This window comes from Crotalus tigris, unplaced genomic scaffold (genome assembly GCF_016545835.1).
Source record: "Crotalus tigris isolate CLP2741 ecotype Arizona unplaced genomic scaffold, ASM1654583v1 scf7180000020776.491700, whole genome shotgun sequence".
In the NCBI taxonomy this organism is placed as follows: Eukaryota; Metazoa; Chordata; class Lepidosauria; order Squamata; family Viperidae; genus Crotalus; species Crotalus tigris.
In genome coordinates, this window is record NW_024098174.1 from 87,207 (window position 1) to 113,565 (window position 26,359).

General features: G+C 37.7%; 1 protein-coding gene across 2 annotated transcripts in view; it reads right to left on the bottom strand.

Moving 5' to 3' along the window:
- Positions 1-25,293, bottom strand: part of ETV4 (ETS variant transcription factor 4) — a 36,389-nt gene extending 11,096 nt beyond the window's left edge. The window contains exons 1-8 of one of the 2 annotated variants that reach the window (XM_039368417.1): positions 25,121-25,293; positions 24,002-24,113; positions 23,786-23,882; positions 22,409-22,456; positions 10,672-10,725; positions 7,807-7,933; positions 2,490-2,564; positions 1,261-1,511 (exon numbers count right to left, since the gene is read on the bottom strand). In XM_039368417.1, coding sequence (XP_039224351.1) covers positions 1,261-1,511; positions 2,490-2,564; positions 7,807-7,933; positions 10,672-10,725; positions 22,409-22,456; positions 23,786-23,882; positions 24,002-24,061 — 712 coding nt within the window. In that variant the 5' untranslated portion in view covers positions 24,062-24,113; positions 25,121-25,293. The remainder of the gene's footprint in view (positions 1-1,260; positions 1,512-2,489; positions 2,565-7,806; positions 7,934-10,671; positions 10,726-22,408; positions 22,457-23,785; positions 23,883-24,001; positions 24,114-25,120) is intronic. The other variant, XM_039368418.1, reaches the window with a different exon arrangement.
- Between the last annotated feature and the right edge of the window lie 1,066 nt (positions 25,294-26,359).

Consider the following 26,359-nt stretch of genomic DNA (forward strand, 5'->3'; position numbering starts at 1 on the left):
ACACAGACAGGCTCTGGGCCAAACCAGCAGGAAGGTAGAGACTCAAGGTTATGCAACGCCTTGGGGGACAGAATAGTTTTTCCTCTTTCTCGCCTAACATTTAAAGGTCAGGAAATCCATAAAAATTCCTCTTCTATAGGTAACTGTGGTATTAAAAGAAAAAAGTACGTACTTGAAGTTTAATGGGTATAAGGAAAAAAGGCAACTTAAAACATTTTAACATACAGAAGAATTTCTCATGAGCTAAAGAAGTGTTGGCATTTTTCTCCCTGCCAAGCCATAGCAAACTAATTAAATGGATTGGGCAGTTGCCACTGGAGGAAAGTAAGAGTGAAGATGCCCATGAATCAAGCTCAACTTCATACAGTTTTCTTGGCAACCTTGGATGAGATTTCCCAATGTAATCTTCTGGGGTTTTTTTTTTTTATACTGGCCAGTTATGCTACAGACCTGATGGTCCCCAACCAACTATAATCCAATTCAACCCTACTGAGCATATAAGATCAGCCAATGGAATTAAGGCTAGTCTCAACCTAGTGCTCTGCCCTCTGTACCACAATGGCAAGGGAACCTTAATACCAGAAACAAACACCCCTCTGCAGGATTTTTGTTCTTTTATTTATGTCTAGAACTTTTATAACAAAATCAAGTGTGTATGAAAGAGAATCTGAATATAATGTACAGTATATTGAAAATACATAAGAACAGTAATACTGTATGGAAGAAAGGGGTACTTTCCAGATAACTTCCAGATACACTGAATTAGGACTGTCCTCATCCCCTACCAGAATATGGGAGTGCTGGGAATTGTAAACCACTACATCTGGCATACATGAGGTTGGGGGAAGCTGGTTTAAACCCACAATTCCAGGGTTCCTGGATGGATGTATTATTGGGAAATATACTTACATACAGATATCAGTCTTATTCTGTGTGCTCAGTTTTGATATGTTCTATGTGCTCAATTTTGTGAAATTAACAAATGGCATATTTCAATAGCAACAAGGATGCAAGATTTTGGTAGGAGCAGTACTGCGGCCTCCCCACTTCTTTCTCTTTTTGGGGGGGGGGGGGTAGTATTACATGCAATGCCAAGTAAGCCCAAATGCTTCTATTGTTAATCAGCATAACTGGACCCAGAAAATTTCAGATTGTTTCTGTAGCAAGAAAAAGATAAACCAGGTCCAAAGAATTGACATTAGTCCTAAACACCTGCACACACATATATTTATAATACACTCCCACTTTCTTGCACTCTACCTGTGTCAAAAGCATAGTCCATCTGCTCCTGTTTTATCACCATGCCAGTTGCATACCGGGAACTGTCTATGTCTCCCAGTGTATTCACTTGTTCATACGTGGGGTCGTGGAATTCCTGCTTGAAGCCCTGAGAGGGATACGGCAGACATGGGGCAGACCATGGGCGCTGATAAATGGAAGGACTATCTGATACCAAGCCTTGAGGTGCAGAGAAGGACTGGCTGGCCTCAGCATGCAGCTGGTACAAGGAACTAGAAGGAATGCAGAAGAAATCATACAGTTGTACAAGCAGACAAATAAAGAACAGGCATTTAATAATCTGATCATCCCTTAAAGTACACAAAGAGCATGGGGACCCACCATTTCTTTGAATAGAGTCCAAGATTAGGAAATGGAACACTTATGCTCAACAAAGTTTATCAAAGCAAAAGTAAGCCATATAGTACGCTTTGGGTGTTTGAGCCAAACAATTCCCATCATCCCCTTTTCAACATGCCACTTGAGATGATGGGATCCTGTTGAACTATTAACCAGAGTAGCTTATTTGATACCCTCCACTGGACATGTTTAATTGGGTAAAGAGATAGCATATCATGTAAATTGTTCAATACAATTGAGATTGTTAGGTTCTTAGTTCTGTTTGAGCTAAACAAACTCCCCCCCCCCGTCAGCTGTGTCATCTGAATAATGTTAGTTTTTTTGTCTAGTAGCTGCTATGTAGGAAAATTCCTAGAGATGGAGGCTGTCAAAGTAAGGCTGCTGCAGGAGCTCCATTTCTCTATTTTGCTTCACTGTCACCATCTATTATATTTGAGACAAGGGTGGAACCAGGACAGGAAGAGTGGAAAGTGTCTCCATCCGTGGTAGAACCAGCTCCTCACTTGGATCACTGTGTATTTCATAAAGTTTAAAAAATGGCAAAGAGTGATGGTCTCCCAACCAAGTCTGTAGTAGCTTGAACTTCTATTTTAACAACCCACAGGACTGAGTATTTACAATGTATGCTGATTCAACCAATCCTGTTGTGCCCAACAAACACTACGCCACCAAAAAAGCAATGACATTTTAGCCTAACCCATGGTATGAACCCAGGCAGCAGCTTGAATATAATGCTTGAAAGGTGATTTTTGAGAGAGCAACAGAGTTCTTATAATGTACTAAGCTGCCCTTATCCTTTCAGGTAGAGTGAGAGATATTAGAAATTTTATCCACCTAGTGCACTGGCTTACCTGTGTTCCATACAGTATGCCTGGCCAGGGGCTGTCTGGAATGGGCCATGGTGGCTCACATTGTTTGAATCTTGCCTAGAGAAAAGTGCAAGCATCAGGTGCAGCAAGATATATCCCTCTCCCTCCTGCTGGTTTCCCCAGCAAAACCTGATGCATCATAATAGATAGGCCCTGAACAGGTTATTTATTCAGAAATCGACTCAGACCTGATTTTTATTTTGCAGTCAGACAAATGCACTAACACTGATAACCTATATTTTTCAGAGGGAACAGGGCTTTCTTTCTGGTTTCCCATCTTTCTTTCTATCCTTGCTACACATACTAAATTAGACTGAGGACTCCACATGATTCTTAAGCCACAGGCTGCCATGCTGATGCTTTTAAAGCAGAGCTGCACATGTGTGACTACTGAAAGCTTTGGATGTGGACACAACCATAGAGGAAGGAATCATATTCATACTATGAAATGTAAATTAAACCAAAATTGCCTTTCAATAACTTCTGATCTCACCTATTTTTAGAAACAGGCTTCTAATATGCAACTCATCAAAAGAACAAATTCAGCTCTTGGTCGCTCCTGCTTTAAAGGAGGTGAAACAGAAAAGAGAGCAGAGGAAATTGGATGGCACCATCTAAATATGATGAGGACTTCAGGAGGGGGCAAAACTGAAGGAGAGAAGTAAAAAGAGCTCTATAGGCAAGAACATATCAAGGAACAGGGATAGGAAGACAAGTGAGAGGGACTTAAGAGAGCTTGGAGGATAAATAAGGGCTAGAAGATGGCACTTGAATCCAAGACCCTGCATGTGGAAGTGGGGAGTGGAGGGAAGGAAAGGTGAGAGGAGAGGAGACACTGAAATGTGGCAAATAAAGGTTGAAAAACAGAAAGTTGCAAAAAGCAGGACAAGGAATGTCAAGATCATTGAGAAGAGTTTATGAATGGTGAGGCAGAAAGGGTTGGATATATATTTATTTTACAATGCCATGCATAAAGAAATACAGCACGACTCAGTGACAGATTTTTTCCTGGTTCATGGGAAATCTACACTAAAACTGCATACTTGGCCCAAAGGGCAAGTAGAGGATGTAATAATAATAGTAGTAAAGTTGGAAGGGACCTTGGAGGTCATCCAGTCCAACCCCCTGCTCGGGCAGGAAACCCTACACCATTTCGGACAAATGGCTGTCCAGTCTCTTCTTAAAAACTTCCAGTGTTGGAGTATTTACTGCTTCTGGAGGCAAGCTGTTCCACTGATTAATTGTTCTCACTGTCAGGAAGTTTCTCCTTAGTTCTAGGTTGCTTCTCTCCTTGATTAGTTTCCACCCGTTGCTTCTTGTCCTGCCTTCAGGTGCTTTGGAAAAATAGCTTAATTCCCTCTTCTTTATGGCAGCCCCTGAGATATTGGAATACTGCTATCATGTCCCCCCTTGTCCTTCTCTTCGTTAAACTAGACATACCCAATTCTCGCAACCGTTCCTTATATGTTTTAGCCTCCAGTCCCCTAATCATCTTTGTTGCTCTTCTCTGTACTCTTTCTAGAGTCTCAACATCTTTTTTACATCGTGGTGACCAAAACTGGATGCAGTATTCCAAGTGTGGCCTTACCAAGGCATTGAAGAGTGGTATTAATACTTCACGTGATCTTGATTCTATCCCTCTGTTAATGCAGCCTAGCACTGTGTTGGCCTTTTTGGCAGCTGCAGCACACTGCTGGCTCATATTTAAGTGATTGTCTACTAGGACTCCGAGGTCCCTCTCACAGTTACTACTATTGAGCATGGTGCCACCTATGCTGTACTTGTGCATTTGGTTTTTCTTGCCTAAATGTAGAACCTTGCTTTTTTTCACCATTGAATTTCATTTTGTTAGTTAGTGCCCAGTGTTCAAGTCTGTCCAGATACTTCTGTATCTTAAGCCTGTCTTCTGGAGTGTTGGCTATTCCTGCCAGCTTGGTGTCGTCTGCAAATTTGATGAGTTCCCCATCTTTCCCTTCATCCAACTCGTTGATGAAGATGTTGAAGAGTACTTACTGGGCCCAGAACAGAGCCCTGGGGTACCCCATTACACACTTCCCTCCATATAGATGCAGTGCCATTGAGGACCACTCGCTGAGTACGGCCAGTCAGCCAGCTACGGATCCATCTGGTGGTGGTTCTGTCTACCCCACATTTTTCTATCTTGTCAAGTAGTAGGTTGTGATCTACTTTATCAAATGCCTTACTGAAGTCCAAGTAAATTATGTCCACAGCATTCCTCTGATCCACTAATTTTGTCACTTGGTCAAAGAATGCAATAAGATTTGTCTGGCATGATCTATTTTTGACAAACCCATGTTGGCTTTTAGTAATGACTTTGTTTGCCTCTAGGTGTTCGTTGATTCGTTGTTTGATTATCTTTTCCAGGATCTTCCCAGGTATTGAGGTCAGGCTGATAGGTCTGTAATTTCATGGATCCATTTTTTTTCCTTTTTTGAGGATGGGAACTACATCAGCTCTTTTCCAGTCCTCTGGTAGTTCCCCTGTGTTCCAGGATCTTTGAAAAATATAGTTCAGTGGTTCCGATATCACATCTGCCAGTTCCTTGAGAACTCTGGGGTGTAATCCATCTGGTCCTGGCGATTTGAACTCATCTAGGCTGGACAGGTGCTCACTAACCATTTTCTTGCCTATCTTAATTTGTGTTTCTGTTTTTTTTTTTTATGGCACTATTTTTGATAGGTTGGTCTGTTTTTTCCCTTTGTGTAAAGACAGATGCAAAAAAATGAGTTAAATAGTTCTGCTTTCTCCCTGTTGCTTGTCACCTTCTTGCCACTTCCACCCACTAATGGACCAATCGTTTCGTTCACTTTTTTCTTGTTTTTTACATGTTGAAAGAAGCTTTTTTTGTTATTTTTGACTTTGGTCGCAAGCCTTAGTTCATTTTGAGCTTTGGCTTTCTTCACTTCATCTTTGCAGGCTCGGGCTATTTGCTGATATTCTGACTTAGTTATGTTCCCCTCTTTCCACTTTCTATACTTGTCCTTTTTATCTTTCAATTTGTCAGAGAGTTCTTGGAACAAAGAATGAACAAGGATTTTAAGATTGGAGAGATAATGTGAGAGGCTGAAGCAATCATTTCCACCCACCAGCATCTTAACACAAACATTAGAGATCATCCACTAATATTCCAAAGAGGAAACACTTGATTGGACAGGAACAACAACATTTGGGGCTGTTTTTCAAATTTTATTTATTTATTTTAGGCATCTCCACTATCATACACAACACTGAGATACTGCCTGGTACTTAATAAGGAGTATGACCTTTGAAGATTTACCCTACATCTGTTTCTTTTGCATTCCTACACAGAAGATTTATCCAAATAAATGTTTAACCAAATTAAATAAATACCTAACAACTGTGTTTTAAGCTAGGCTTAATACCTTGGTCATGCTTTTTAAAGGTTTGTGTCAATCTATTTTGGTGGCTTATTGTGTTTTCCAGTCCAGTTGATAATTTATGATTCAATATGGCAAACAAATTCAGAAAATGGGTTAATTTAGAAAACTGGTTAAGCATGTTGGATGAAATAGAGTTGTAAGGATGAGACTTGCTCATTTCTGGCTATGGGTTCTCATATACTTATACTCCCTGAATCTGGAAAGCTCCATCTAAAGTTTTGGTCCAGCTGGATCAAAAACAGAGAATCAACCAAAAAAGAAGGCCTTGCAGTGGATAAATCAAAGTGTGAATCAGGCAGGTGTGGATCCTGGAGAATTTGTCACAATCGACAACAAAACAGTTGGTGTTGAGGATTCTTGGGCCACAATTAATCAGGGTCCCTCTATTCTTCCAGCCCGATGTTATCATATGTTAACTTCTCTGGTTTTCTTGCTGAATGAAGGCAACTAGCATTTAACATTATTTGCCTATTATTTTCATAGAATCATAACATTGGAATGCATCTTGGAGTTCATCTAGCCATCTCCTATGCTCAATGCAACATCACTGCCAGATGGACATTTGACCTCTGCTTCAATACTTCTAAGCCGAAGAATGTTCGTCACCTCTCTTAGGCAGTTTTGTTTTCTCTACTGGTTAGCTCATGCTTCTCCCAACAGTGTGTCAAGATTCCCAGTTCCCATCCCCTGTACCCCTTCTGGCAGCAGATAATTTTGCTCTATCATTTAAAACTCTCAGGATAAAATGAGTCATTATCATATGTCTTTTTCAATCATCTCTCCAAATTAAACTTATTCAATGATTTCAGCAGTAACTCCCCATCTGCATAGATTTGTATGTGCTTTTTAAAAAGTGTTCAGAATTGAACATATGCTCCAGAGGCAGTCTGTCCAGTTTAGAATAAAAATGCAAATTAAAACTCTGCAGGTTGTGAAAATGATGAAGGGCTTCAGACCTTGCATAAACTCCTAGCACCACTACATAATGATTCTTGTTCAAGATTCCATGCAATCCAGAAAAAAGAATTTAAGAATCACAAATCACTGATGCCTTAAAATTAATGGTGGTTTTTTTTTCAGGTCCATACAGATGTTTGAGAAAATTCAGGATGTTTTAATTATTAGTCAAGAGGTGCTATGCATTTGTGAGGTCCAAAGCACTTCTTTTGAATTGGTTCTAAAACATGCGGAGTCTTTATGCATTCTATTCTAATCAACCTGCAAACTGAAGAATAAAAGATTGTGTACTGTCAGCCAAGAACTGATAGCAAATACTACCTATAACATGTCCAAGAGCCCTTCTTCGTTAATTTTTTACAGCAGAAGCTTGATATCTAACTTCACTTAGTCCCTTTGACACTTCTCATTTCATCCCCCCAAACACAATTTTAATAGTTTTATTTTACTTTTCTGAATTGCCAAACATCCAATTCGTTACTTTTACACCACTGATCCCTTTTCAATAACTGTATTTATATGAGCAGAGTTAATTTGATGGCTAATGGATAAATTCCTATATTTAGGTGATACTGATACTCTCTGGTGGGAGGGCGGGATAGACTTGATATTGACTATTTGTTAAGCAATCAGCACTCCCAACATATTAAGTTGTCAATCAGTATGGACACCAGGTTTTTCTTAGTTTCAAAATATGCAAGATAGTGGTGAGTTATTGGATAATACAGTGTTGTAAGGCTTGGTGTTTGGCTACAGTTGACTTATGCATGCTTTGGCCTTTTTCTCAAACTTGCTTGAACCAGCCATATCTGCAGGGAACTTCTACTTAGCTTTCTTGGCAATTCCTAACAGAAGACAAATACTCATGACTGCAGGAACACAAGGTGATCAGGATAGCATTTGCTCACTAGCGGCATTACCTGGCATATAAGCATTGCTCCCTGGGTTGGTAATGAAAAGGCTGTCTGTGTCTGCAGGAACTGGAAGCATCCACACATGGGCTTTGTGGTTCCTTTTTTATCTTAGCTGGAGGACTGTGAAGGGCTACTGGGTGGGGGGGGAAAAGGAGAGTAAGGACATCAGGATACTCATCAGCCTGAGTTTGCATCAGCCAAGCAAAACAAGGGGACAAGGACTTCCCTCCCCTCCCAATCCCAAAGAGGCAACTGGGAACTAGATGTTCCCTCTGATTTGAAAAGGGGGGAGAAAAGAGATGTTTTAACCTGCATCGGAATTATATTTGCAGAGCCTAGCTACAAAGGAATCTGAGATAGGACTTTGTACAAGAGGACATTTTTAGCATACAAAAGTGCCAGATTTAAACTTCTTGCTTGAGAATTCATAAATTGATTATGAAAATAGCCTAAGAGTCAAGTTCCAGCCCAGATAGGCAATAGTTTGCTAAAATTATCCTATATGAAATAAGGCAGTTTCTATATTTCATGCAGCTCCATCCCTCTGTTTCAACAATTATTTAGATTAGATCATCTCAGTTCCATCTGAGAAAATCCTTGGAATGTTGTGCTTATTCATTAAATTTAGATTTACAACCTGACCTTTCAAAAGGAGCTGCACACAGCTATCTGTCTTCCAATTTTTGCCCACAGAATTAACCCTGTAAAGGACAAGTTATGAGATGGTGAATGACTGAGAATCATCTAACAAACTTTGATGCCTCTTTCTTCTAATGCTCACTTTGGTTGGATGCATATTGAGTCAGCCATTAGGTTCTCTTCCGTGAATGTCTATGATGTTCTAGAAGTTTCTATGAGAAACTATGAGAGGAATATTCTTTTCTATGATTTTTAGATATTTTTGTCATTTACTTCCTATCAAGAACATTTTAATCAAGGAAGAATCACCATATCATAGAAATCCATTTCTCTTTTAAGCACAAGTTAAATAAAAAAGGGGATGGGTTCATGGTCTTCATCTTGATTATTTTTCTTCCTCCCTTGCCTTGCCTATACCTACATCTCCTCAAAATTAGAACATTTCTTTAATTTAATAAAAAAAAATAGCAGAATCTGCCCAGATCTTGGATTGAGGCAGCTGAAATTTCATAAGATCTGGGTGATTTTGTGAGTGTGGTTGGCCTTTCGAACCAGATTATGTAATGGCATCTAAAGGCCTGCAAAGATGACTAACTGCTGCCATAATGTGTTTAGTTTGTATTTGATTGGATTTGTATCATTACAATTTGATAGTTAAAAATTCTGCTTAGATTCCTATGTTCATAAAACCCTTAGACTATACTCATTGAACTGAATCATAATTTACAGGTAGTCAGTCACACCTAATTGCAGTCACATATTCCCAAATCAGGATCCAATCTAATCTACAAATGTAAGAAATGCTTTTAAATAAAATTAGGATTATGGCATCATGGCATTACTAGCAATAATAGTACTGCAGATACAACAAAAGAGAACAGTAACCTAAGCCTAATATGGAATGCAGGCCTAGGGCCACAAAGGGTTTGCAGTGAAAATATGCTAGGCTAGAGGTAAGGGAGAGTCAGTTTGGGGCAGTGATTTAGGCATCAGGCTAGGAGGCCATGAGTTCTAGGCCTGCCATGAACCATGAAGCCAGTGCGGGGATCTTGAGCCCGTCACTCTCTCTCAGTCCAAGAAAGCCTCAATGGCAAACCACTTCCTGCAGTTGCCAAGACAACTACAGGAACATGCTAGAGAAGAAGGTAAAGATGAATTAACAGAATATAGGGAAATGTACAGGGGAAAAAGTTCACTGAAGATATTCATGTACTTTCCACTGAATTAATAATGAAGAAAAATAGGAGTCATCTTTTTAATTACATCCCATATTTTCTGGTTTTGGGAATAAAAATTTTCTTAAGAGAATTTTGTTGTTCATGAATGTTGTTCATAATATAACCTTAAATTTCCAAAACCAAAAGGACTAGAAATGTTCATTTTGATTTATAATTGCAAAGGAAGGATATCTAGGCAGAAAGAGGTCCCTTAGAAGAATAAACACTGACCTCCAGCTTTTTAAAAATGATTATATTATTGAGTTTGCAAGTAAATAATGTTCAGGATATAAAAACTATCCTGTAAGGGAAATTGGTGACAATGAATGGCCTCTACCTAAGGTTTGTTATCTCCCAAAGGGCAGAATATAGAAAGGACATTTATTTTGTGTTTCACTCCTACTGAAAACAATACAAGAAAAATAAATTATGCCAGTATCGCTTTTGTTTCATGTTTTAGACATGTAGAGAAATTTCTGTGCCCAGATTCCATGCTGTGCTCCAAAATATTCCCATAACATCCCCTTCCTAGATGGCTAGATCCATTAATGGAGCAATTTGAAATAAGAAATCAGAGGCTTTTAGCTATGGAGTGTGGCCCCTCAAGAGAAGTCTTAAGGACCCTCCCTATTTTCAATAACTGAATGTCAAACATTAACAAGTTATCTGACAGGTTACAAAACTTCCAACTATCACAAATATGCTTCCAAAAACAAAATTTTAAAATAAAATATTCAGCAGGAACAAATCAAGAGTAAAACTATCAAAATGAGCAATGTTCAACAAGTAGATTAAGTAGAAGAAGTATCATGGGGAGAATTAAAAAATGTGGCCAGGATGATTTTTTTCAACCCTATTTAGCATCCAGAGAAGTAAACTCAACTCTGGCTATTTCAGCATGAAGGATCAGATGGTGGCATTTCAGACGTTGGGATCATGTTTGGGTACTTTTTATCTTCTTCCCCATCAAAGCATGACCTTCCCACCTCTCCATCTCCCCAGTTGCAAGACTCACAGTTCTCTGAATGGAAGTCAGGCACAAATTGCTCGTCACTGTCTGGAACCTGTGCTGCAAATTGTAATGGAGGAAGGTAAGTAATATTTGGCATCCTGCAAAAGGTTTGTTTAAAACACACATATGCACGCACAAATGAAAGAAAGAATAGTGGAGGAAAAATCCTGCCTTTGTATGAGATGGGAATAAATCACAGCCAAGAAACAGGAGGGAGTTTTTCTCTCGGGACTGCAACCTTGTCTGCGTAATCTCTCCCCCAGTAGAATTGCCATTAGCAAATGAGCAGACTTAGCTTTTTATTTCAAGAGTATTTTCCTCTTTTCATGGTGCAATAATGACCTCTTAACACTTAAGATCTAGTTAAAATAGGCACATCTATTGCACACCACAGCTCAAGAGAGATTCCCTAATTCCCTAGTCCTCATAAATCACACCAAATGATCTGAATCACAATGAAATCCTAACAAAGGAGGCTCAGAGAAGGATGACAGATTATGCAATACCAAAGAGATCAAAGGTTTTATTTTTCTTATTCATCCAAAGGACCATACATCCAGCTAAGCTGTTAAGTGACTTAATTGTGGTTTATTGGCAAAGACATAAAAGCAACATTCAGCATAACTATATGCTGAATGGATTATAAACCATGCCAATCAGAATCATACTGACCATTTTATAATTTAGCAATATCTATAGAATCAGCCAATTTGTATACCTAGAGTATTTATCATCATTATAACTCTTTTCTGGATACTTTTTCAGATCTGCCATTTTTCAGATCAGCAGCAAAACTATTATCTGTATGGAATGTGTTGGAACTATACTTACTTAATATTGATTGTACAGACATTTGTTAGAAAGGCAACCCATCAAGAAAAATTATAAAGTTAATCGCATATATTTACATTTTAAAGAAAATTCTACTGAACATACACAGACTTATTTCCAAATAAATATGCCAGTATGGTAGTAATTGCAAATATAAGTAGCTCAGAGAAAATTATTGTTTTCCTAATGTTCTCATCACTTTTGTTATCTTGCCTAGTAATAAAATGTTTGCAAGAAAAAAAACTGGCCAAGAAAACACACCAAGAACCCAATAAATATCTTATATCTTAAGAGTTGCATTAAATCAGTCATAGTGTACACAGACATAGAAACCAATTATCTTGAAGCAAAAAAATGAATTTTATTCCTATACTAACATTTTCCCTTTGCTTGAAAGAAAAATGCAATTCCATTTTCTTATCAGGGAATTTGTGATTTATAACTTCTTGTTTAGTCTTTTTGGACTAAGATCAACAGCAGCTGTTGACTTTCATTAAACATACTAACCATTTCCTCCTATTTAGATCAGCATAACTCTAGAGTTAACTCTACTGCATTTTTTTGCATAAATTTGATAAGTTAGCATGTATTCTTCCATTAGATATCAGCCCCTTTCCTGTAGGCGCAGAAAAAACTCTCAAGGACTGTGTCTTAATTTTTTTCCCTTAATAGATTTTTTAAGGATTTATTTAAAATGTATTACTTATGGTTACATGCAAAAATTTATACTTGGTCAATTTGCATGTACCAATAAATCTATAAGCAAACAAAAACTGACACAGTCTGCATATAAAGTTAAGCAATTAATCTTTCTGCAAATTTGGGTGCATGCTTATTTTTTATGTGCAGTTGTTTTGCATATTCAGAATAAATGAAGAATGAATACAGATGGGTGCAAAAGTTTGGACATCCTTCCAATCACTACATATTATATGCCTTTTGGCAAAAATAATGCTTGAAACATTTTCTTTAATCAGCTATAACTTTTTATTTTTGCTTCTCATCATTTTTTCCATTCTTCATTGCAAAACTCTTCTAGCTCAGAATCTGAAATCTCCTGCATGTCTGGGATCTCCACCCAAATAGATGATATAATAAGGCACACAAAAGAACTAAATATTTTGGTCTCGTAATAACAGAAACGTCATGAAAAGGATAATCTGAAATCTTTTTACAAGTAAATGGACAGGTGCATGTATGTGCCTTCTGGAGAAAGCTCTTAACGTTAGGAAAGGTGGAAGGAAACAGAGGAGGACAATCAATAGTAAGATGGATGACTCAGTTACAGTGGTGATGGATATATTATTGGAAGATCCAAAAATTCAAGTGAGGGGCAGATTATCATGGAGAAAATACATCTTTATGGTAGTCTGCTGGTTACTGGAATATTAAAATCAATTAATTGACTCAATGTTAATTAAATATTGAAACTTATTATTTCACTCTTTGTATAGTTTTATCACTCCCCAAAGCTCCAAACCACCACTACATATGTCCCCATGACAGTATAAAACATTTGGGAGTAAATCAGATCTGCAATTCAGTTTCCAGAGTTTATCTCACTGCATCAATCTTTCTTTGTCTGTTATTTATCCATACTAGAGAAAACATTCTGATGAATAAAAAAATTCCCATCAAGGGATTTTTGCTGTTTAGAAGTGCCAAAAAGCTAAACAGAGCAAAAATAAGTTTAAAACAATGTTTTAGTCTTGGATTCTTTCTTCATGGCTGGTGCAGAATGAATAAGTTGGAGAGAGAAAGCTCTCAGTCATTATGAGGAAAATCTAAACACTCATCTACTCCAACAACCTAATTGCCAGTATTAATCAATTTATTGTTTAAAGTGAAGAGTGAAATTAAAGATTATAGGATCAAATTAAAGCAATGTTTCTCAGCTTTGGCAGTTTGAAGATGTGTAGACTTTAACTCCCATAATTCCCCAGCCAGGGCAATATGGACCAAACCTATTACTGTATATATAACCCCATTCAGTGATGACAATGATTCCCAATTCTCAATATTATTTCAGGTTTAATAGTGACTTAGTCTTTTGATGTGACAGAATATATATAATATATTTGATTAGGTATGATTAATTAGCAACATATTAACTCCAGAACATTTTTTAATTCCAGTAAGAAATTTTCTGCAAGAAAACAATTAAGTTCAGACAGTACCAAGGACTCCACAGAATTAAGTGAGCATGGCATGTCACAAATGGCTCCCACTGTGAGCATGGCTGGGCACATGGGGTCTTAATGGGACCCATGTGGGACTCAGAAGCATATTTGGAAATCACGATGAAGCTAAAACCTGTTGCTTTGTAATATGACAGCTTTTCATTAAAAACAACCCTATGGAAAAAATAGTAAGCTAAATCAACAACCACATGCAGTGCTAATACTAGGGGTATAAAACATCTATCCAAAGCACTGCAGCTTACAACAGATTGTATGTATGTATATAAACATCTATCCAAAGCACTGCAGCTTACAACAGATTGTATGTATGTATATAAACATCTATCCAAAGCAATGCAGCTTATAACAGATTGTGTGTGTTTCTGTGTGTGTGTGTGTGTATATATATATATATATATATATATATATATATATATTTCACAGCATGGGGTCCTTGAAATAAATTACCATACCGCACCCATAATCTCAACCGATCTACTGTAATTTAACCCATAATGGATGTTGGGTAAAGCTGTATGTAACATTACTTTGAAACAATATGTTCTTTTTAAAAAAGAATAAACACTTGCTAAGATTTGCTTGCCCTTTAAATTCTCAATAGTCTCTGTCTGGCTGTCTCCCTCCTCCAGTCATTACACTCTCAGACTGTCTACTCTTTATTTCCTGCCGGCATAATATAAATAGAACCCTCAAATTTTCCAAGATGTTGGCACTTGCTAATGTCTTCCACATGGCACTAAGCTAAAAGTGATACACTTGCCCATTCCAACCTGGTTCTGAATTTTGTAGAGGAAAAATGGTTTCCTAGAAACTAAAGCAGCAGAAGGTTTGAAAGCCATAGCAAATGTGCCACAGGAGATCTGAATTGTGTCCATTAAGTAAGCCTTCCCAAAATAGCCATTTTGTTCCATTTTTATCTTGCCCTTGTTCCATTAACATCAGGGAATATTTCCTTTTAGATTTTATTCAACATCATTTCATCACCTTTTTTTCCCCTCATATCCTCCCCTCCCAGGAGTGGGGGATGGTTAAACTGAACTCTACAATTTCCATCTCATTCATAGTGGCTAGCAGGTAGGTAGCTATTAAGCTGAGGAAACAATACAGAAGAAAGGCCCAGCACTCCTGATTTTAACATCTCAGGAATCTCTCCTACCTCTGTTTGTCGACACTAGTGCTTATCTTGATTTTTAAAGTCAAGATATGGCTGCCCTACTTTTAACTAAATGGTGGGGGAGTGCTGGACTGAGACGGGGAGAACTGAGGTTCAAATCATGCCATCCTTCAGTTCATTAGCTGATCTTGGGTAAGATTTAAGAGACAGATGTTCTCAGCTACAACTCCCTTGGAAGTAGTGCCAATAGTGATGGATGCTGGGAGTATTCTAGTAGTTAGCAACATCTGGAGTGCCACAGTTACTTCCTACTGAAAATAACTATCCCTCAAGCTTCACAGAACAAAGAGAGGACTGAAATAAGTAAATTAACTCAGGAAGTTTATTTCCAATTTAACATTATGTGCGAACCTAGCTCCTGTGACTACACTATTGTTTAAAACTAATGCCTCAAAGAAAACTATGATGGCTTGGAGAAGGTGAATTAGATAAAAGTGTTCTAAATAAATGGAGGAAAAAATAGAAGTATTGCTCAAGTCTGAGTGAGGAAGCACAATTTAGAAGTTAAACAAATGGGAGGGGAGGGACTAAAAAGGAGAAAATAACAAAACAACAGTGAAATCACAGCCTTTTGTTACAGCCTTTAATGAAACAAAGGAGGTGGTAATAGACATTCTAATTAGGTTTTAATAGATGCTGGAAATTATTCAGGTTATACAAAAGATTGCCCACTAAACTGCCTAAGATGAAGCAGAAAATGATAATCTCTCTTTTGAAATTACACCATCCAATTGTTGCTCAGATGTGGCCCCCTCAGCAAAAGATTCTTTAGAAACACCTTGAAACTAAACATCATTATTCTTAATAAAAGAAAGGAGAAAAATATAGTTTACTAAATCCAAACTTTTCCTTAGAAGCAATCTTTTTCTCTGCAGAATCTGCTTTTGAAGAAGTCCTAAGAGGGGAAAAAAATAGTGGACAAGATCTGCACTAGATACCAAAATCAAAAGTAGAGAGAAAGATATTCGTAATAGCATATTTACGTGATTGCTCACCAATCCTACCCAAACTTCTAATTCAGGTCTTTCCATGGTATTGTTTTTCATCATAGCAGTTTCAAATGTCAGCCTTTTCCCCAGACAGAATGGCTGGGGGTTGAGCTATAGCACTGTTTGTTTGGGGGTTGGCATGGTGTACTCAATGTAGATTAATGTACAGGTAGTCCTGGACTTACTATAGGTCAACGTTATGATGGACCTTCCCAGAGCTATTTACAACCCGGTTTCAAAGTTCCAACAGCCACCCAATAACCACATGATCACATTTTAGGCACTTGATAACCAGTCTGCATTTGTCAATATTTGTAGCATTTCATGTCCACATGACTGCAGTTTATCATATTTTTTTGCAAGAAACCAATGTTTTTTTCTGGGTTTTGGCAAAAGATGTTCAGTGGGTATAATGAGTTTGTTTAATGTCCATTGTGCTTACTTAACAACCATCCTATTCACTTTATGATCAACCCCCCCCCAAATATCATAAAATGATCAGTGCACTTTATTAATTCCAGACTCAATTATGGTTGTATGCCCAAGACTACTGGGCCACTAAAAATTTTGACATGTGTCAGTAAGTGAATGTAACCAAAGCTCTTATTTTGTGAAAGAAATATCTCTAGCTGAGATTTAAAAATATTTTTGTGCCTTGTTGCAACCAGGTTTGGAGAAAACATTCCAAATAAGCCAAGCAAAAACTCATCAGATCTTCCTTGAAAAAAACCTTATATTAGCAGGTATTTTATAGAAGATTTACACATAGGCCATAAAATGGTTTGTTGATTTGGGTTTAGTGTATTGTATAAAACCAGTTTCACTTGTAACCATGATGTATGCCAGGGGCTGAATTGGATGCCTTATATGTTATTTGAAAGCAGCCAAATACAGTGTATTCAATTAACATGGATAAATAAATCATGACTTAGTACCCATTGATTTGTAACCAGTCAGGATTTATACTCCAGAATTCCCCAGCCACTTCTACAAAAACCCTGAGAAAGGAGAGAAATCACTAACAATGATTTTATAAATTGAATCCTTTCCCAATTAAGTTTCATCATCCACCTCATTAAATTTCTAGTTTCTCTCCAGCTTACATTAATTGCATTTGAATCTTACTTGCAATTAACAAAGTTGACTTAAAACAATGGCTGTATTCACATATTATTATAAGCTGTAATATAGGTTATTTGGCTTGGTTTTAAGATCTGTGAGCGCATCCATTTTTATTAATTAAACCATGCTTAAACAACCCATACTTTTAGTGTATGTAATGTATGATTTCAACCAATGCTTCAAAACATTACTCCTGCACATATTCTCATAATACTGTCATAATTTCTATGATCCATTAAGTTTAATTTTCTATATCAAAGAACAATATTGGAATAAAATGTGGTCAGCCTTTTGAATGGCATATCATATTTATTATGTATTCTACTGAATGATTTATTGTTAAATCATTTACTAACCTCAAAGAGACTCTGGATTGGAGCCAATTAAAACTGCAATGCTGAAATACATTTACTAGAGAGCAAAATATAATGTTAAGCACTGAAGAAGTACAGAACAAGTTTTAAAAATGATCTCAATATTAAGCCCTTTCTGATCAAGGGACAAAATAACCACTGTATTATGGTGAATCCCAGACAGTCTGTCCTCTTTTGCATTATATTCTAGCAGAAAGGGGAATTATTTTTATTTATATAGCACTATTCGTGCACATATCACTTAGCCTGCTGTAGAGAAATCTGTACTTCCCAAAACATTGAATTCCCATCACCCAAGATCATTAATCAGTTGGCTGGGGCTGATGGGAGTCATACTCTAAAAAAGCAACATATTAAGGAAATCTACAATAAAGTAGAGGATTAAGAAAAGAAGCCATAGGCTTTGCAGAAAAGCTGGATTTTCTAAGGAAAGGAAGTAATGTTTAACTCTTTCCTTCTTGCCAATAGTTCTTTTATTCACAGCTGTTTTTACTCCCATTGGTCTCCAAGATGATTTTTGCAAGATAAATGGGTAAGATACAGCAGCAGAATGAAAACACAGCTGGGGGGAGGAGGGGAGAAAAACTACATAGATTAAATATCGCCTTCTTTCTTCAACTATTTTCCAATACACAGTTATCCTCTTTCTGCTAATGCCATCATGCAAGGGATAAAAAGCTGTCAAGACCTTTTCATACGAAGTGTAATGCGTAGTTTGTTAAACAAATGCAATTTTTTTCAGAGATAAGATGATCACAGCTGCATAAACTATTGGTAAAATATTTGTGTTTGGGGCACAGGGGTTAGACCAATCATCCCCATGGGATATCAGCCAGTCTGGTCTAGTGATTAAAGCACCAGGCTAGAAACCGAGAGACTGAATTCTAGTCCCACCTTAGCCATGAGAGCCAGTCACTCTCTCTCAGCCCAACCCACCTCACAGGGTTGTCGTTGTGGAAAAATAGGAGGAAAGAGGATTATTAGACATGTTTTCCATCTTGAGTTGTTTATAAAAACAATACAGGTGGGATATAACTAAATGCTTTATCTGTTCAATGAAGGCTCAAATTATTCATGGAATAATTCATGGAAAATATCAGTGGCTACAGTCCTTTTACCTTTTATCAAAAACTGGAAGCAAGCAATGGGGAATCTTTCTGTCCATCATGTCCTCCCTGTAAACTTTCAGAGAATTTGACCATTGCTAGAGAAGTCTTGGATTAGATAATTCTTAATTCCAACCAATTGCAATTTTATATTATGTAAAATTACATAATAAATTTTACACTTCTTTTATTTTAGATAAAATATAGCTTCAAGCTCATGCAGAGATAATTTCAGAGTCTTCAGCACACCTATCTAAATTCAAGTAAAGAATCCAACTTCTGCTATGCATGCCTTTTATGAGGATAAACAGTTATAATCTCAGATAAAATTCCCACACATTCTACCACCCACCCATCCTGGACCACACAATCCACTTCATTAACATGGTTGGCTCAGTTTGGGAAGCCAACAGGACAAGACACATTTAAGAAGTGGCTAGATGGCATCCATTATTCAAGTCACTGCATTCTCCAAAGTAACTCTCAACATTCTCTTCTATTCAACATTCTATTAAATGGCTTTGGAAAGAGAGCAATGTTTGTCTATCTCAACAATGTTAAGACTAGTGGACTTCAACTCTCACAATTACCCAGCCAGCATGCTGGTTGGAGAATTCTGGGAGTTGAAGTCTACACACCTTAAACATCTTTTGCTATTGTCAGAGCAGAACAAAAAGACAGATAAAACTACCTCTTTCCAACTTCCCTGAGACAAAAGCTAGCAGTCATAACATAGCATTGCTCAGTATGGGTTTGGCTTGTGACCAGCAGTCCCACTACCATCACACATACCTCTGTTCTTTCAGTAGTCCTCCCTGGCACATCATTCCTAAAGTGGTTCGCAGCCTCTTTCCCAATAGATCAAGAATTTAATTTCTGCAAGATTATTCCAATTGTAAGGCAATCGTCTGAGTACTATAGAGGATCAACAACTCCCTTGCAGGCCAGTGTTTTGAATGTCAAAGGCAGACTCTACCCCGCCCTGACCCCCACCATTCTCAGCTTTCTATCTATCTTTCTTTCTTTTTTGGTAATCATATTGTCATTCTCATTGTGGTTTTATTCTTTGTTTATTTTATTGTTCTATTATCTTACTTCTGTTTGCACTCTTTTCATTTCTTTTTATTATTATAAACCACTTAGAGTAGCCCCATAGTGAGATACGCGGCAAATTAATTTAACAAAAATAAAATAAAATAAAATAAAATAAAATGAACAGGCTAGTGAAAAAGGAAAATTCCTCCATGCCCTTTTGGGCTAGTCCAGGGATTTTTTTTTTTTAATGAAGTAGTCTGTATTTTCATGCTAACTGTAGAAAACCTTTCTTCCTGAGCAATTAACTTAAAAATGTAGACAAACATTCTTTTCACAAGTTAGTTTTTAAGAAAGATTTATATTAAATGGCCTTGGAAAGAGAGCAATGTTTGTTCATCTCAACAATGTTATGACATGTAGGCTTCAACTCTCACAATACCCCAGCTAGCGTGCTGGTTGGAGAATTCTGGGAGTTTAAGTCCACATGCTTTAAAATTGTTGAGATTGAAAAACATTGGTGTTGAGCAATCTCTCTCTTCCACTAGATCCATTTCGAATCTTAGACTGAAGCAATTATGCAAACACATAATTGCTTCAATTAACTTGCAATTGTTTTTACTTATCTAGATCTGAATTCCAGGGATACCTCAGGATACATATCCTGTTTCATTTTACTGGCTCTAAGCTTTGCATATGTGTGGCTAGATAACTCATCAGACTAGCCACTACTGTTGTAAACCATGTGGCCTGTTTGTTCCACAGACTTAAGATAATTCTCCAGCAAGCCACAATGAACAAGATAACGACTTGGTGCAACTTCTGTTTTAGTCTGTGGAAAATTAGTCCTGGTTTTATTTTATTTTTTTAAAAACTGCTGAGCTGCTGAAGCAAACTGTTCCAAAGGGTTAATATTCTCATGAAGGGAAATAAAAGAACTTGGTTACCAACTTGGCTCCTTCTAGATGAGTAGGGTAATCCAGTAATCATGCTGTGGTGGAAGTAAATGGGGAATTTAAATCCCACACTTCTGGGATTTGAGAATTAACATTATTTTGTTGAACTATCTTTTAACATAAAAGATGAATATCGGAGAGAGGCAGAGTAGCATTTCTAGGAACCTTAGTTTAGATTGCTTAAATGGTAGTTTATTGCTGTCAGAGGGACAACCATATAAATAAACAAATCTAAATATATAAAGTCTCAAAATACAGAACAAATTACTCCCACCCCTAATAATATGCACCATGAAGTGTAAAAAAAAGTCTTGATTTGAAAAAAAAATGTTTTCCATTTAAGATATTGTAGCCTGAAAGAAACCACAAATAACAATTCATTTTTTCCTGTCTGTGTTCTAAATTATTTGCTGTCATCAGAAAATCTTCGATTTCAGAATTCAAATCCAGAATTCAAATCTAAACATCTGAGTGGTTTTTGTTTTTGTTTTGCTCCTTTAAGGAAAAGAGGGAGGAAAGGAAGCATTTAGTCTTTGTGGTTATGTATGAGAAGTCCTCGAGTTACTAGCTGGTCGCTTAGGAATCATTTCAAGTTATGACTGACTTACAGCCTGAATTTGAAATTCCGGCAACCACCCAACATTCACAGCTGTTTGCAGTATCTTGCACTCATGTAACCATGATTTACAACTTTTTTTTTTTTTGCCAGAAAGCAGCATTTATTCCAGTTTCTGGCAAAAAAAAGGTACACTGCAGACAATGGGTTTATTTAATGACCCCAAAAAAGTTGTAAAATTGGGCATAGTCACATGGTGATCTGTTTAATGACCAACATGACTTATGACCATAATTCCAGTTGAGGACTACCAATGCCTGTTTTCAATTCTATATCCTGCCTCTTGCTATCAATAGCATTAGCATGGTCTTAGGATTTTATACTAAGATTAGAAAATAAAATGCTATAATTATGCATTCTTGCTTAAGTTGCTCAATTTGGAGTTATAGAGATCTTCCAAGTTTTTCATTAAAACCATGAAGTTTACTTTCAAAAAATAGTGCATAAAATAAATGCAGTGTTTCAGGATATTCATTTCCCAATCACAATAGTAAATTCTCAATTTTTAGGCACCAGAATTGCAAGAAAGAAATTGTTATCAACACTCTGACTAACCATCACTAAACTGTATTGCAGCATCAGTTGTGCTGACAAGTATTTATTTAACTTAAAAAAAAAAAGAATTATACAGGAACATATACATGAATCATTTCAATGGAATTCCTTCTTCCATATTATATACTTAAAAAAAAAATCTGACTGCTGATCAGCTGCTCTCTTTTACTCCATTTTTGCTCTGGTTTCAGAAAGCACCACCAATTTCAGATAAGCAGAGGAATAATACATGTTAAGTAAACACACAGATAGCCTCTGTAACCTTTTCAAAATGCCATGTCCCTAGGTCCACACTTGCAAGAACAAAATACAAAATCCATTTCCAAACTGCAATTAACCATGTTTCTTAATTGGGCACTTAGGGAACGAGCAGATTTGAGGTTTGTCATCCCAGGTTAATATTGATCAAAATGGAAGTAAGAAAGAACAGAAAGTAATGAAAACCAACAAGATTCTAAGACATCCCATTTTTAAACCACCCTTTAAAGCAGAGAGGGGCTCCATGGGTTTGCAAGAGGGAGCAGAACTCTGCTGTCAACAGTCATCACTCCAGAGGGCTGGAAAGTTTGAAAGTCCTTTGCCAAGTTCCTTTCATAAGCAAATACCAACACAATGATGCCATTCATATTCTTGAATTTACTCAGGCTCAGTTACACCGAAAGCAGATGGAAGCAAAAGGAAAGATACTTAGATGATGATGATGGTGATGGTGATGATGATGATGATAATGGGCATGGCAAGGAAAGAGGCAGCAAACAAAGGAAGATCCATAAGACAGCCTTACCTTCAGTCAGCCATGTTTCCTGGAACTGGTTTAGATCAAGGAAGAGATCTGCAAGGAAATGGAGCAGAGCGTGATAACAATGAACAGTAGTTCTGGAGCAGTGAAGAAGGTTGATGTTTGAAAGAAACAGTTCAGGCAGCATTTCTCAATCTTGGTAGCTTGAAGTTGGTGGACTTCAAGTTCCAGAATTCTATAGCAAGCAAGCTGGAGTTGAGGTCCATCCATCTTCAAGCTACCAAAGCTGAGGAACACTGGGTTAAAGGGAAATAGCAAGCAGGCCCAAATCCATTACAGAAGCCCAATATAATCTAAGGATGTCATAAAAAAAATGAAATAGTTTTGTTCCAAACCTTTAACCAAAATAGCCCCACCAGGAACAACTCATAAGAGACTACATTCTAAAATTCAGGGCTTTTTACTCCAAACTCACTATCCTAAAACATCCAGCTATAGCCTGAATAAAAATGTTGATTAGGTCCTCTCCTAAAAGGTAATAAAAAAGATTGCCTCAACTCTAACAGCTGTTTCTTCACAATTGCATTAGTCCCACAGGGGAAAAAGGCTGATCAGGTAAAACTGATTTTTCAGGTAAAACTGATTTTTCTAAATTGATCCATGCTCTCAGAACTCTCAGAACTTTCCACTAAAATAGAAAGCAGCTGTGCAGCCTGCAAGCATCCAATGCCTTAGCCACTGCAGAATTATGGAAGATTCATTTGAAAGCTGTTAAGAAATTTTCTCTGATTAAAAGCAAAAAGAAAAAGCATTTCTGTCCCCAGTGAACCCATCAAAAAAATGTTATCCTCATTCAGGCTAAAGAATGTTAACTTTTTAAATATTTTATATAGTGCCTAGCAGTGAGGAAGATGGAAGTTCTTAAGAGAATTCCCTTAAATTGTGGTCCAAAGCAAGACATAGCTGCTTGACATTAAGAGGGTTTTGTAAAAAAAAGATCTGTATCCTCAAGCTGTAGCCCTCCCAAATCAAAGAGATGATTTCAAAGAATTCCTTATTCTGTTCGTTAGGTAAGCATTGCAGCAATTATAATGTGCTCTCCATCCAGACTGCAGGCAAAGACTATGCAAAGAAAGAAGGTACAGCTTCTGAAACATCATTTTTTATTATTCAAGTGTTTCAGTTATCCAAAATGAAAGAACCAAAAATGGTCTTTAGTAGATCATGCACTGGGCATTAATTAATCTTAGGGAATCTGAGTCCATGATAAACTTTTATTCCCTGTTGCAAAACAGGAAGCACGGTTGCCCTAGAATATCATTATATTCCCAAATCAGGTTGAAGTTTCAAGCTAGAATAAATCAGAAACAGGATTGTCTCAGATACCCTCCATGTCTACCCCTCTCCCCCTCCCCCACAAACCTTCTGAATCTGGAACATGGGGAACGCCTGGGTCCATGGATTTCCTCCGTGAAGCCATCACAGCTTTGCTGTCCATAGTTCCATTCCCTGTTGGTTTCTATAAGTAGACAAACAGCACTAAAGTTAATATAAGACAGATCACTAGGCATCCGGTGCTCAAACTACTGCTCAGAAAAAAACCGAAGCCTTAAGGGCAAACTCTCTGCTCTCACTCACCTGTGCAGAAGTGTAAGGCACTTGCTGGTCCAAATATCCTTTCATCCTCCCATCAGTCATGGAAGCAAGTTTCTCAAAGGCATGGAGGGCACAGGAAAAACCCACCAGGTAGCTGTAAAGAAAAAAAGAAAAAAATGCACCAATAGATTGAAGATTGGTAAGTGCCTTATTGCATGCAATTTGCAGCATCGTCTACAAGAAGGGTCTCTTAAACGGATTCCTAAGCCAGTGGTCCTTTTCCCTGACCTTCCTGTTACTGTTGCTTGCTGGAATGCCATAACTGAAAAGGTGCTTTTTTTTTTTTTTTTGCTCAGCCACCTCCAGAAGGAAAGTTCTTTAATCTCACGCTTTCAGATCTGTTGGGATTACAACTCCCAACATTTCCAGTCTTCATGAGCCATGTGTTACCTTGAAGATGAATCCAATGTACTTCAGGGAATGACTTAATGAAATGCCTAATGAAGGAGAATGGATGCCATCCTTATAACCCAAAATTTATTTATTTCAAAACTCAGGTCCTCTACAAACCTTCTCACCCCTTTATGTTCCTGCATCATCCTTTCCCTTTCTCCCTTTCTGGGTGCCTGGATATTATTATTATTTCATTTTTTGGCTCCTTTAGCCCTCTATACTTTCCTCAACCTCTGCTTTGCCCATTCCACTGGACAGGCATTTAAATCGTACCAACAACTCCTGCCCGTTTTTTTTCCTCTTCAGAAGTTCAAGAAGCCAATTTTCATTATTCACATCTTGCATTGGGGAGTAAGCCCCATTTACCTCAGTGAGACTTCGTTGCAATACGAACAAGATTAGGTTTAAACATCTCCAGCTTCAGATACCTCTCTTGTTTGTTTCAGCTGCCCTTTCCTCCTAGGCTTCAACCTACAGATCTTATTTGCCCATGTTTGCTACATGATTCTCTCTACAAAAGCAGTCCTGCTTCTCCAGCACCCACTAGGCCCATGGTTCTTTTATATATATATATATATATATATATATATATATATATATATATATATATATATATATTCCTCCTCGTCTCCCTCTTCCCCCCTCCCGCAGCTTCTGTAAAAGTACGTGAAATAAAGGAGTTTCTATGAAAACTTATCTTTTCCTCACCTCACTTCAGAATGGAAACGCGGGGGTCAGTTCAGGTCTTTCCTGCTGGCCCCCAGCTCAAGGCAGCTGATTTCAAACAAGAAGAATATACTGCTTCACGAAAAAAACAGAGCCGTGTGGAGTTGCTCCCGCCTCTAGCCCGCAGTCGTTTCCTCTTTCACAGAAACAGACTCTTTTCTGTTTCTCTTTGTTTCATTGATTTTGTGAATGAAAGAAAGGAGGGGGGATTCCCTAGGCTCGCTGGGACACGCCCAACCAATCAAGTCTCAAGCAGCAAGAATAAGGCGTGGTTTGAATGCTTTGAGCCAATCAGCTTGAGATGTTCCAAGATTCATTCAGCGTTGGAACTCTCATTCATAAAAAAAAAAAAAAAAAACAAGAGCGCCTAAAGTTCATTCATAAAAGGCTGGCGAGGGAGGGAATGTGTCACGGGTTGTAGATTCGAAGGCTTGGCTTCGATCGAATTCGTTTTTAATTGGCCTAAAACTGGTTATGTTACATAAGTAAGGGTGTAAGTATAGTTGTTTACCATCCGTTCTTAAGCCCGCCATCGGCACTGGGGGCAGGGAAGGTCTCTACAGAGAAAAATAAAAGTTGCTAATTTTCATGGGTACGTTCGATACTGAGTTTGCTTGAACATATCAATAAATCTCTCCGGATTTAGAACTCCATTTCAGAAAATGGAAGAGGAGGAAAATAAGTTTTTGTAATAGGTTCAAACGGATTTATGCCTTTTTTTAATCTGTATTAAAATAAGAAAATTTAATTTTATGAATGTGGAAAAGGAAGACACCTATTTGCATAAATGATACAATTGTTGATCTTATAATATTCAGAGCCATAATCATTAGGCTGAATCCAGATGTAGTTGATTTTTCACAGCATATAATACTCCAGCTGCATTGCATTTCATTAGTTTATGCCAAGGAATGTATCCATAATCCACTTGGCCAAGGGCTTGCATGAGCCACACATTTTTCTGGAGGCTAAGAACAGACAATATTGTCACCAACCAATGACCAGCACACCAGAAAGGCAATATCTGTCCAACTTTTCCTGCTGGGTATTTCTGCCTATCCCACACAATGCAGCAGAATGGGCATGCTCTCTAGATCAGAGGCCACCAACCTTTCTTGGTTGGTGGATCAGAGGGTGATGCTCGCTAGCTCTACCCTGTTCCTGTGTGATGCAGTGCCCTGTTTCTGCGCCCTGCGGTGCGACGGTGGATGTTTTGCGCCT